At 54.2% G+C, this 12,883-nt stretch overlaps 1 protein-coding gene across 5 annotated transcripts; it reads left to right on the top strand.

Annotated features, from left to right (window-relative positions):
• The first annotated feature begins 6,330 nt into the window (after positions 1-6,330).
• Positions 6,331-10,632, top strand: CPLANE2 (ciliogenesis and planar polarity effector complex subunit 2). 5 transcript variants are annotated; one of them, XM_019654835.1, is made up of 6 exons: positions 6,331-6,518; positions 6,896-7,018; positions 8,026-8,196; positions 8,790-8,914; positions 9,258-9,354; positions 9,676-10,632. In XM_019654835.1, the coding sequence occupies exons 1-6, from the start codon at positions 6,440-6,442 to the stop codon at positions 9,897-9,899; spliced, it is 819 nt and encodes a 272-aa protein (XP_019510380.1). In that variant the 5' UTR covers positions 6,331-6,439; the 3' UTR covers positions 9,900-10,632. The 5 variants fall into 5 exon arrangements, with proteins under 5 accessions (XP_019510380.1, XP_019510378.1, XP_019510382.1 ...); XM_019654833.1 differs by having other exon boundaries at positions 9,258-9,394; positions 9,618-10,475; XM_019654837.1 differs by having other exon boundaries at positions 6,331-6,481; positions 9,258-9,394; positions 9,618-10,470.
• The last annotated feature ends 2,251 nt before the right edge of the window (positions 10,633-12,883 follow it).

Below are 12,883 nucleotides of genomic sequence, written 5' to 3' on the forward strand. Positions count from 1 at the left end.
AAAAAAAAAAAAAAAAAAAAAAAAAGATAAGAAGGAGGTGGGGTCAGAACCACCCGTAACCAACACAGTCAGCCAGGGACAGGTAGGCTGCTCTGGAAGCCAGGGAGCTAAGAAGTTGGTCTTCTCCTTGCCCCGGCCTCACCCTGCTAAACAGGCCAGGGCTGATGAGGATGGAACGTTTGTGGGATCCCAGGCTTGGCCTCTGGCAGTCAGTAATGCAAGATGCTGGCAGGTCTGTAGGCCTCAGACTGAAAAGACAGCCTTACCTTGCTCCAGGAAGAATGCAAAAGGGCTTTGGGAGGTCTGGCATGTTCTGGGCTGAGGACAGTGCAGAGTGACCTGTGCATTTGATGACCAGAGGTCATCCCCTCAGATGTAGCAGGGAAAGAAGCTCATGACCTGAACCCACAGTGGGAAGAAAGCACGCCTGTGTCAGGTCAGCCCGGATGGGGCCACGGCAGAGGTGTGGAGGAGAGTGTCTGGAACAGGAAGCCCACAAAGGCCCAGGAGAGATGATACCCAAGGGGCATGTGCCCCCCCAAACCCACCATGCTTCCCTGGCCTTGGGTAAGCCCGCCCCCAACATGAGCCCCAGAGCCAGTGGAGTGGGAGGTGAAAAGCAACAAGGCTGAAGGGACTGAGTGTTTAAACTGTAAGGAATGAGAAATCACCGAGTTTACGTTTACCAGGAAATTACTGGATTAAAATGCCTGCATGCAGAGAGACGTTAAATTGAGCCAGAGGAAACAAAGCTCTAGTTCTTAAACGTCTGAGTCACTGAAGGTAACAACTTGTACTTGTTCCAATTAGGAGAGAAGTCAGATAAAGTGCTTGGGAACCCCAAGAACCAAGGATGAGAGGGATGATGGCCAGCGCCGGAGGAAGACAGGAACAGGGTGTTTCCGTAGAGGGAACAGCCTATGCAAAGGCAGAGATCTGGGAGTGACCGGTCCTTCTGAAACCTTGAGAAGGTCAGTGTGACTAGAGTGGACAAGGCATCACTGCAGAATGAATTGGAGATGGGGGGTGAGAGGCAGGGCCCAGGAACGTGCACCCGGACCACGGTGGTGGCAATGAGAGGACATAGAAATACATGGGGAGAAAAAACAGCCTCTGGTGGCTGACTGGGTCTGGGGGTGGGGGTGGGGATGGAGTTGTCTAGTCAGCACTCATCCCTGCATTAAGCAAATGTATAGTACCTACTGTGTGTTGGGCCTCATGTTCCCTGTAAGTTCCCTACCTCATGGAACTTACACTTCAGTGGGGGTAGGGGAGAAGGGACAGACATATGTGTAAACAATTAAGACCATTCCAAGCGAGTACCATGAAGAAAATCAAAATGGCACGTGACAAAGTATGACGGAGTTGGACTCATCAGAGAAAGCCTTTCTGAGGAGGTGGCGTTTCAGCTGAGACCTGATGGTAAGCGGCAGCTGCCGTGGAAAGATGGGGGAACACCATTCCACATATAGAGAACAGCAAGAACAAAGGCCCCGAGGCCGACACGAACTTGACAAGTTCAAGGAGGAGAGGAAAAGCCAGGGTGACTGGAGCATGTGCCTGGGGGCAGAGTGCGCAGGTGGGCCTCGTAGGCCACGGTGAAGGACGGGAGGTGGACATGACTCCAGGTGCCATGGAAAGCCATTAAGGAGGTTTTCAGCAGAGGAAGGACACATGAGGCTGTCCAGGTCAAGGACACCAACCTTGCTGCCAAGCCCAAGCCTGGTACATCCCAGCCTCAAAAGAACTCTCTGGGGGTGATTTGGCAGCTCCAGCCCCAAATCCTATATTTAAATGGAATCTGGACATTTTTAGTCTGCCCTCCTCTCTACCCTACTGCCCTGCTTCTAAGTGTAGTTGCCTAGTTCTTTGATTGGAGTCCTACCAGAGTGTGGAATACCCAAGGGCAAGGTCTGCATCTCACTACTGTCTTCCCAGCGTCTGGCCTGCCACAGGGAGTGCCCATCAGTATTTGACAAATACATGTCCTCGTCCACTCCTGCCTGGAAGGTCCACCTGCTTCCTTACTGGTCCTCCTTCCAGGCTCGCGATTCTTCAGGCCATCCTCCAAGCTTCAGCCATAGCCAGTCAGTCAACACATTTTTATTAAATTTTTACTCTATGTCAGACATATGTTTAGGTAGTAGGGATTATTATGGGCTGAATTATGCACCACCCCCGCTTCATATGTTTAGGTCCTAACCCCCAGTACCTCAGAATGTGATCCTATTTGTAGATAGGTTCTTTACTGAGGTGATTGAAGTGAGGTCACCAGGGTGGCCCTAACCAATATGACTGGTGTCATTATAAGAGGAGGTTTGGACACAGACTCGTACAGAGGGAAGGCAGTGTAAAGACACAGGGAGAAGAGGGCCACCTACAAGCCAGAGAGAGGCCTGGAACAGATCTTTCCCTCACAGCCCTCAGAAGGAATCAACCCTACCGACACCTTGATCTTGGATTTCTAGCCTCCAGAACTGAGAGTACATTTCTGTTGTTTAAGCCACCCAGTCTCTGGTACTTTGTCACTGCAGCTCTAGGAAACCAACACAGGGATATAATAAAAAGACAAGGCCCCTATCCTCATGGAGCGTATTCCTAGGTAAGGGAGACAGACAATACATTTTAAAATGTCAGGACCAAGAACCGGGTGATGTGAAAGGGTGAGCCTGGGACACGGGGGCAAACCCTTGAATGGTAGAAGGGGAAGGCCTCTCTGTGCAGGTGACATTCAACCCGAGACCTGAGCGAGGGGAAGCGGCCATCCATGTGCGGTACTGGGGTTGGTATGGAGAACTCCAGGTGCTGGAAACTGCATCGCAGATGCCCTAAAATGGAACAGAAAAAGGCCAGGGTCGCTGGAGTATAGCAGGCCAGGGGAAGAGGGTGGCAACTGAAATGAAAGCAAGGCGTCAGGGACCAGTCACAGAAGGCCTTGAAGGCATGGTATTTGGATTTTATTCTGAGGGCAGTGAAACGATGGCAAGACTATAAACACGGGTGTGATACTACTGGACTGACTTGCATGACAAAAAGAGCACTCTGGGGCCGGCCAAGTGGCTCAGTTGGTTAAGAGCTCGCTCAAGAGTTTGAGCTCTGAGCAACAGCGGTTCGAGTCCAGCCCGAGCTGAGCAGCCGCTGAGCTGCCAACAGGTGGCAGGATGGCTCAGCTAAAAAAAAAAAAAAGAGCACTCTGGCTCCTGGGTGGCATTCCAGAGGGCAAGTAGGGAAACCCCAAAGGAAGCAGCTGCAGGGGCCAGGAGATGAAAAAACAAATCTGACTGTGTCCCTTCTCCACTTACCTCCCTGGGTGGCCCAGCCACCCCTCCCCTTCAGGTCCTCAGGCCTGTGTGTGAGTCTGCCCACCTGGGCCATCTACTCCTCAAAGCTGGTGACTGCGTCCCTGCCTTGATAAACCCTCTTCTTGAGGCCTCGTGGGGCCTTGTACAGGAGGTGCTCTGTCAATCTTGGGGGGAAGACCAAACCATTAAGAAAAGAGTGGATTAGGGCTGGCTGAGTGGCTCAGTTGGTTAACAGTTGGCTTGGGAGCATGAGCTCTGAGCAGCAGGGCTGCCGGTTTGGTTCCCACATAGGCCAGTGACGCTGCGCCCTCTACAGTTAAGATTGAGAACAATAGCTCGACCTGGAGCTGGGCTGCCATGAATGGCCAGCGATGGCGTAGGCTGCAGCCCCTGCTGCAGTGGGCTGCCGTGAATTACCGTGAGTGGCCAGCAGCCAGTATGAGCGGCCAGCAGCTGGTGAGAGCTGCTGTGAGATGCCGTGAGTGGCCGTCCAATGGCCAGCGAGCCATTGCCTCGCTCAGGAAGAGCGCAATGATAATACTAACATGGGCCAGTGAAGCGGTATCCTCCACAACTAGACTGAAGAACAAAAGGACAGCAACTTGTATGTTCCCACTTCGCCGATTCCCCAACACTGTTTTCCTCCCCCAATTCCCCAATAAAATCTTTTTTGAAAAAAGAAAGAAAAGAGTGGATTAATCAGAAGGTTCTACACTAGAAGAGCCTTTAGGTAGGTGGTCCACCTGCTTTACCTGAGGCCCTAAGAGGAGAAGAACTTGCTTAGGGGGGGACACACAAGTTAGTGGTCAAAGGGACATAGGAGAGGGGAACTCACTAGAGCAGGATGGTTCCCAAGCATCCTTCAGAAATGCAATTCTGACCACGTCACTCCCAGGCCCCAACCTGACTGACTTCCTGTCTCCAGCAGTGGTGTTTATCTAAGTGAGGTCTGTGGAGCCTGTTATGGACTGAATTGTGCCCCTCCCCCCATCTATATGTTAAAGACCTAACCCTTAATGTGACTTCTTTGGAGACAGGGCCTTAAGGAGGTAATTAAGGTTAAATGAAGTCATGAGGGTGGGGCTCTAATCCAATAAGCCTAGTGTCCTTATTAAAAGAAAGACACCAAGAGTGTGTGTGTACAGAGGAGAGGCCATGTGAGGACACAGTGAGAAGGTGGCCATCTGCAAATCAGGAAGAGAGGCCTCACCAGAGCCCAGCCATGCTGGCACCTTGATCTTGGACTTCCAGCTACCAAAACTGTGAAGAAGTAAATTTCTGTTGTTTAAGCCGCCTAGCCTGTGGTACTCTGTTACGGCAGCCCAAGTAGACAGATACAGAACCCAGCTTCTGAGCTGCCCAGTGCTCTTGTTAAATGTGCAGGTTCATAGACCCCTCCAACTCCCCAAAGCAGAATCTCTGGGGGACGGAGCCCAAGAATCCATGTTTTCAATGGGCTCCTGGTGCTCAGTGGAGTGTCCGCTCCATGAGCTCCCGAGGGCAGTGAAGACTGATTCCCCTAATTCTCTGGCCACCAGCTCCTCTGACCACCAGCCTCCCTCTCTGTGCCCAAGGGGACATCACATCTTATCTGGCCTTCAGGTTAATTGGCAAGCTCATTCTGCCAAGTTGCCGTCATTTCCTCACACTCTCCCTGAGCCCTCCATGAGCCAAGCCAGTGCAGGGCTGGATGTGAAGTCTGGAAACCCAGGGGTAAGTCAGATCTGAGCCCTGAGGCACTCGCAGTCAGTGGAGAGAGCTCCACACAGCTGTGAATAACCATGACAGCGGGCAGATGCTGGTAAAGACTGCAGGAAAGGGAACTAAGTGACCTGGGAGTATAGGCAATGGTTTCAAGTGCAGAATCCTGGAGGAGTGGTTATTCATTCGTCCTATCTCTTCCTAGTTGCAGTGGAAGCAAGTCAAGGGCCCTGTCTTACACATCCTCGTCCCCTCGGCCCCCTTGGACATAATGGGCCTCCATGATTTGTGGATTCATGGTCCTCTGGCTGCTTTCTGCTTCACTAGGAACAGCCCTCCTAGGCTGGGGCAAAGCTTTAAAAACATACAACCCCATCGGGCAGAATAGACACATGCTTCAGACTCCAGGAACCCTGGGTTCGGAGTCTAGTTTTCCCATTGACCACCTGTGCGGTGGGACCTCAGACAATCATGTTGTCTCTGAGCTTCCTCATCTGTAAATCAAACGAGAGCAAATACTATTTCCTACACAGGTTTGTTTATGGGAGTAAATGAGGTAACCTCTGTAAAGCACCCACTGTCTGGCACTTAGTTGGCCTTTAGTAGACGTTAACTCATAGGTTATTCCTTACACAATGGTGATTTGCCCTACCGGAAGGTATTGCAAGAGGACGTTGGTAATAGTTAAGTGTAACAGACAACCTCCCAGTAATGACCCACCTGCATCCTGTCCAACAAGCATTTACTGATCACACACCTCCTGGGTATCAGGCCCAGTGACCTTTGTTGGAACAGCGGATAGGGGCTCATGGCCTCAGGGCTGAAATGTCAGCTCCGGGGACTTCCTGTTCGCCAGTGTATTCTCAGCCTGGCACATAGTAGGTGCTCTGAATGAACAGGATGAATCAGTCAATAAATACTTGACCAGTGGGCCTCTGACTCCTTTATAAGACCTTGAGCAAGTCCCTTGAGCTCTCTGAGTTGCTTTTTCCCTATCTGTGAAGCCAGAGACGTTTAACTCATCTCGAGGTCCTGCCAAGTAGGATTAATAGAGTAGTAGTAGTAGTAATAATAATAATAATAATAATAATAATAATAATACTTATTGAGCAGTGCTGTGGACCGGGGTCTATTGTGAAGAACCTTAGGAGATAATAGCATTTTACTTCACTTTATAGAAGAGGGAACACAGAGGCTAGAAAGGTCCTGGCTGTCACTGAACGGTGGAATCTGCCGACCAAGCCGCCGGGAACCCAGCACCCCAATCCCGCCCCTGGCGTCTCCATGACAACCCCCTCCGCACATGCGCCTCGCGCACCCGCTCCTGGCTAGGCAACACGCTCCGAAGCCAAACTCAGGACGGGCGGAAGCAGGCCTGGCCGGCGGGAACACAAGGCGAACTTTTAAAGGGACCTGTTTGTCTGCGGGGACTGCTGATGCTGAGGGCCCAGTGGCCCCGAGAGTCGGATATCAAGGAGGTAGAGGAGAAACAGGGCTGTGTGACCACTCCCGGAGGTGACAAGGGAGAGAAAGAAGGGCTGTGTAAATGCCCTCGGGGCACTAATGGGAAAGCTGTCCCCGCAGGGAGCAGCGTGGGGGTGGGGGGTATAGAAGGTAGTATGGAATTGCGCCTTCTGGGTAATAGGAGGGAGACAGGGATGTGTAATCTCCCCCTCCCCCCAGGACAGTGAAAGGGAGCTTGGACTCCAAAAATGCTAATTGGGATAAAAAGAAGGGTGGGGCTTCTTAACTGCTTCACCACCCAAGGAGGGAAGCTGTGGCTCCACAGGAGAGTCAGAGGGCAGGTTAAGAGGGGTCACAGGTCCAGGCTGGGACAGGTACCCCCTCCCTTCCCCTGCTCTCAGCATTCCGCCTTCTCGCTACCCCATCAGGGTGCCCAGCCATGGCCAGACCACCCGCGCCGGGCTCGGTGATTGTCCCAGACTGGCACGAGAGCCCCGAGGGCAAGGAGTACCTGGCCTGCATCCTGCGCAAGAACCGCCGGAGGGTGTTTGGTAAGTGCCCCCCCCCAGCCTGTCACATGTCATTCCTTGGGGAGAACAGTGTCACCTGTTGCTCCCTGAGGGGGGGGGGCAGAGAAGCAGAGCAGAGAGGGCCTGCTGCACTGTACTTCTCAACCTTAGGGACCCCTAGAAGCTCTATCCCTGGGGCCCCCACCCCCAAATCTCCTTAGCGCTAATTCCATCATCAGAGCCAGGAAACAGGCAAAACCCTGCCAGGAACTACTGTCACCAGAGAGGTTGTTGATTGAGCCCTCACCTGGTGCCAGGCCCTCTGCTGGGCACTTGACACAACAGACTCCCGTTTAATTTTCTCAACATCACAATCTTACAGACTTGTTAAGACTGGTGAGTAGAGACAAGCCTCTTTCATATCCTGCTGTCTCCAGAATGAAGCCAACTCCCCCAGACAGAGCAGGGCTGACAGGCCAGCAGGCGGGCCTGGCATTCGGCTGTGAGAGGCCAGCTCAGACCAGGAGAGACAGTGTCAGAAGGCTGTAGACCAGAGAATGAGAGGGCAACCCACAACTTAGGACTTTGAGGTCCTAAGCCTACAGACGTATCATAACTTAGACAGTTTTTTGCAAGTTTTAAATTTAAAACATTCACAAATATCTTGATATAGTGATTCTAAGTTTATTTATAGTAATTGAGACTACTTTTGCTGATATTTCTCCACCGAGGAAAGAATTATGAAAAACCTTGCTTTTCCATGTGAGAAATCTAGAACACGTGATGATAATATCAATGAAAACTATCGCATGCATCCAACTTAAAAAAAAGAATTTGGTGTTATTTGGGGTGGGCCTTGGCTCAGCTCACAGAGCATGATGTTCTCAGCAGAGCTGCTCGTCCAGGGCTGCTGCTTACGTCACGTCCCAGGCCTGTGTAATGCGTATAGAGTACCATGGGTGGTTAGCACTGAAAAAGCCCTTAGAGATGAGGTTGTCCAACCCAGGGTCTGAAGGGCAAGTGCAGACTGACCCCCTGACCCCACCTGGCTCCCTCCTTGCCCCGAGGGCTGCTCGAGCGACCAGTGCTGCCCCCGCCCTTGGCCATTGACACAGCCAGCTACAAGATCTTCGTGTCTGGGAAGAGTGGCGTGGGCAAGACGGCGCTAGTGGCCAAGCTAGCTGGTCTGGAGGTGCCCGTGGTACACCACGAGACCACTGGTGAGTCCATCCCTGAAGGCCTTCACTGGGCTGAAGAAAAGACTCTGGCCCTGGACTGCGTACGTGGTAACCAGCCCCACCGTTATTCTGCAGCCTTGGAAAGTCACTTCACCTCTCTGAGCCTACATTGGCTCCTCTGTCTAACAGGGACAACAGTACCAGTCCCACGGGGTTGTTGGGGGTTTGGTACTAGAGATAGCGGTGGCAACATGCCTAGCATTGAGCCAGCACAAGGTAGGTGTTCGGGAACACCTGCCTTCCCTTGTTTCCTTCCACTGGATGCTGATTGACCATCACGTTGCAACGTCCTCGGGTATCCTGGGACCTTTGTGTCCCCTTGTACATATGAATGAAACTGCCTTGTCATGGCGGGGGCAAGCGCTGTATCTCCCTGGTAAACGAAAGGCTCCTTCCTCCAAGGCAGATGGGTCCCCCCATCAGACTGAGAATTCTCCCAGGTCTGTGACTATGCCTTCCCCATCGGACCGGGGCCCCACCAGGGCAGGGACGTTACTCTTTTATTCCTTCCTGTCCCCCTACCCCTCTCTACCTTGGCCTTCCCCATGCTAAGTGGCTGCCCCTGGCCTCCCCAGGCATACAGACCACTGTGGTATTTTGGCCGGCCAAGCTGCAGACCAGTGATCGTGTCGTCATGTTCCGCTTTGAGTTCTGGGACTGCGGGGAGACTGCGCTCAAAAAGTTTGATCACATGTTGCCGGTGAGCAGGCAGCGGGGCCTGGGCGGGTGGGGCCTGGTGGGACTGGTTGTCTGAGGTGGGCTTCTAAGTCTGGCTGTTTGAGCCCAGCCTGCCTGGTTTGCAGGACCCAGAACTGGGCATGAATGGACTGAGGGTGCTGCCCCAGCTGGGAGAGCTCTGAGCTGGCACTGAGGACTGGGGCCCAGCCCAGGCTCCGCCCTGGGACCAGCCACGCCCTGTTCTGGGCCTGTGTTTCCCAGTCTGTGAAAGGAGGGATTGTGCTGAGACTTCTCAGGGCCTTGCAGCTTATAGCAGGGCACTGACCCCATGGTTACAAGCCTTGAATCAGTCTCTCCATCCCCAGGCTTGCAAGGAGAAAACAGACGCTTTCCTCTTCCTCTTCTCTTTCACCGACCGTGCCTCCTTTGAAGACCTCCCTGGGCAGTTGGCCCGCATAACAGGTGAGGCCCCTGGTGTCGTCAGAATGGTCGTCGGCTCCAAGTATCCTTTGGGTGGCCCGTAGGACTGTCGGAGGCCACACTTGGCAAGGTGCGGACCCTGCCCCTACCCAGCTGTGGGGTCCAGCCCCATGGGATTTATCTTAACGACTGCAGCAGGGCCTCCCCCAGACCCTGGCTGTGGGGCTCCAGGGAGGAGGGAGAAGGCTGGGTGTGATGGGGTAGTTAGCAGAGGTACCCGGTCAGGCTCCTTGACCCTCCTCCAGATTTGACCAGTACATGCACACAGATGTGCCTGAGCGTGACCTCACAGCCTTCCGGCAGGCCTGGGAACTGCCCCTCCTGCGGGTGAAGAGCGTGCCAGGGCGGCGGCTGGCAGATGGGCGCACGCTGGATGGGCGGGCTGGGCTGGCCGACATTGCCCACGTGCTCAATGGACTGGTGGAGCAGCTGTGGCACCAGGACCAGGTGGCAGCTGGCCTGCTCCCCAACACCCCAGACAACACTCCCAGCTGAGGTGTGGTAGCATCGTGAGCGGGCACCTGTGATCCCTGGTCCTGACCCTCAGGTGGCCCAGGACAGAGGGCAGGACCCAGGACCTAGGGCTGGGGCAGGAATATTGATCCCATCCTAAGGACTGGCCAGAGGGGCCTGATCAGGGAGGATGGTGGCCTGCAAAGCCCCCTGCTCCAGCAGCACTTTCCTTGCAGAATTCATGGCAATGAAGTGGGGGCGCAACACTCTGTAGGGCAGTGGTTTGAGGCCCTCTGGGTTTCTCCCTCTGCCCTGGGGGTCTAGGCTCTAGAAATTGAGGAACTGCATGGACAGGACCCAGGACTCAAGCATCTCCCACAAACTCCTGCTGTGCTTCCCCTTCTGCATCGCCCAGGGAGGTTCACTGGGGAGAGGGGGTGCCCTAGCAGGGCCCTGGACCCCAGGAGCCTGTATTTGTTGAGATAACACCATCTGCTGTACCAGATAAACCCTGAAATCTCAGTGACTTAACTCTACAAAGTTTTTTTCTTGCTTATGTCTCACCTCACATGGCGGTGAAGGTGGGTATTGGCACGCCATGCACTGGTTCAGAGACCCAGGCTGAGCTCTTCAACACGTGGCTTCCTAGGTTGCCCTGGGGCATCAACATCCAGTCAGCAGACGGATGAGTGCAAGTGGAGGGTCATCCAGGTTTCTGTGGACCCTGGCCTAGGGCAGTGTGCCTCATTTCTGCCCACATTGCATTGGCCGACATCTAGTCACATGGTCACATGGAGCTGCGCAGGACGCTGGGAAATGTAGTCCACCTGTGCATCAAGGGGGTGAGCCCTGCTCTGCAGCACCTTTCTTGACCATGAAGCTGTCAGGCTAGGCTTAGGTACGACAGGGGCCCTGCCAGCCTGGGGGAGTCAGAAGGCATCGCTGGGCAGGGCCAGGAACTGGACCAGGTGGGGCCAGGGAGTGAGTTGGCCTGTTGGGCAGCTCTGCTCTGTGGGGAGCCAGCAAGAACAGGAGCAGGAAGGTGAGTGAACTTGCCCATTCGTGTGTCTTGCCCCTGCCTGATCCGCCAGAGGCACTGGTGAGTGCTGGCTAAAGTGTGGGGGGCATGGAGGGTGCTGACAAAGGGGGGCCTTTATACTTTCTGACAGTCCCTTATGATACTCCCATCTGGCTCCATAGATGGACCCCTGGGCTGAGGCCTGGCCTGAGTCTGACCCAGTTGGCAGGGGCCTAAGGGCCTAGGTATAGTGACCCCCAAAGGCAGCTGGCCCTTGGAGCCCCCTCTTTTTTTTAAAAAAGATTTTATTGGGGAATTAGGGGAGGGAACAGCATTGGGGAATCAGGGAAGGGAAACAGACAAATTGCTGTTTTGTTCTTCAGTCTAGTTGTGGAGGACGTCGCTTCACTGGCCCATGTTGGTGTTATCATTGCGCTCTTCCCGGCTGAGGCAGATTGGTCGCCGGCCATTGGACGGCCGCTCATGGGGGCTCACAGCAGCTCACACCAGCTGCCGGCCGCTCATGCTGGCTGCCGGCCACTCACAGTAGCTTATGGCAGCCCACTGCAGCCTCACTGCAGCCTATGCCATTGTTGGCGACTCACAGCAGCCCAGCTCCAGGTTGAGCTGTTGTTCACCATCTTAGCTGTAGCGGTCGCAGTGTCACTGGCCCAGGTGGGATCCGAACCGGCGGCCCTGCTGCTCAGCACTCGCACTCCCAAGCCAACTCTTAACCAACGAGCCACTCGGCCGGCCCCTGGAGCCCTCTCTTGAGAAGGTAGCACTGGCAGCTGTGTACACTGCACTCATGATCATGTGCACACACACACACCAGGACTTATCCTAAAACACCCCCCGCCCCTTCCAGGCACACATAGGAGGCTCATACATACTCCCCTGCTCACACTCCGAAGCACACTGATTGCCTGCATGGCACCTGCTACGTCTGTCCACTATGGGCATTGCCCGTTGGCTTGCCAGCCCTTCCAGGACCTAAAGGACTGACTTAAGCACTTTCTTGCCCCTGACTCCGGTTCAGAGCTGAGGCTTGAGCTTATCCTCTATCTCAGAGAAGGAATGTCCCTGGGCAGGACCCCGAGCCTCAGAGCCGCAGAGCCCAAGCCCTTAGACCCTCCACTGTGCCCTTCAGCTCTGCGTCCAGGCAGCTGGCCTTCAGCGCGGTCCCTCTGTTCTTAGTTCCAGTGGACCTTACCACACCAGGGCGGCAGCAAAGCGTAGGCGTGCGACCTGGTGAAGGCCTCTGGGCCTGAATGTGACCCTCCTGCTATGCGCACCTGTGTGTGAGCACCAGCCACCCCACATCCCAGCCAGTTATCTCTGGGCTTAAACCTTCCCCAGAAAGAAAGGTTCAGCATCCTTCTTGGGCCCCAGCTCTGCTAAGAGCCAGAAGGTTGCCCTGGAGAAATAGCCCAGATCATCTCGGCCGGGCAGGCCAGCCTTATCCTGGTTAGCACTGCTCCAGTCAAAGAATCACCCATCACCCACCTTCACTCCAAACCAAGGGCTGAACAATTCGCTTCACTGTCTCCTTAGGGAAAGAACAAAGCAGGGAGGACAAAGGGGCTGGGACTTGGAACCTGGCCACCCACCATCCCAGCATTATTTGCTCAGCCCTGTTGAGAGTGAGTGAGAAGACAGGGTGTATATACTTCAGGGATCCAGGCCAGCCTCCTGGGCCTGCCCCCTCAGCAGTCCACAGGGCCCAGCACCTGGTCTCATGTTCTGCTGTTACCATATTGAAATTCTGGACACCACAAATTATGCGGTTGGTGCTGTACATGTCGTCCAGGGGGAGAGTCTGGGCTCCAGATGAAGCTCCTCTTAGGACCTAGCAGGCAGAGGCCACTGCGGAGTGTCAGAAGTCACCAGGAAGTCAGGAAGTTTCCTTCTCCCAGTTTTGGCGCCAGAAATTCCACCAAAAAGTTAAGCCTCAAGGGCAAATACCCCTCCACTCCCCACCCAGGATGGAAGTGGACTAGGTGGGGCAGACCTTTTCCTAACTGCTCTTCTGCCCCTGCA

This window comes from Hipposideros armiger, unplaced genomic scaffold (genome assembly GCF_001890085.2).
Source record: "Hipposideros armiger isolate ML-2016 unplaced genomic scaffold, ASM189008v1 scaffold_232, whole genome shotgun sequence".
Taxonomy (NCBI): Eukaryota; Metazoa; Chordata; class Mammalia; order Chiroptera; family Hipposideridae; genus Hipposideros; species Hipposideros armiger.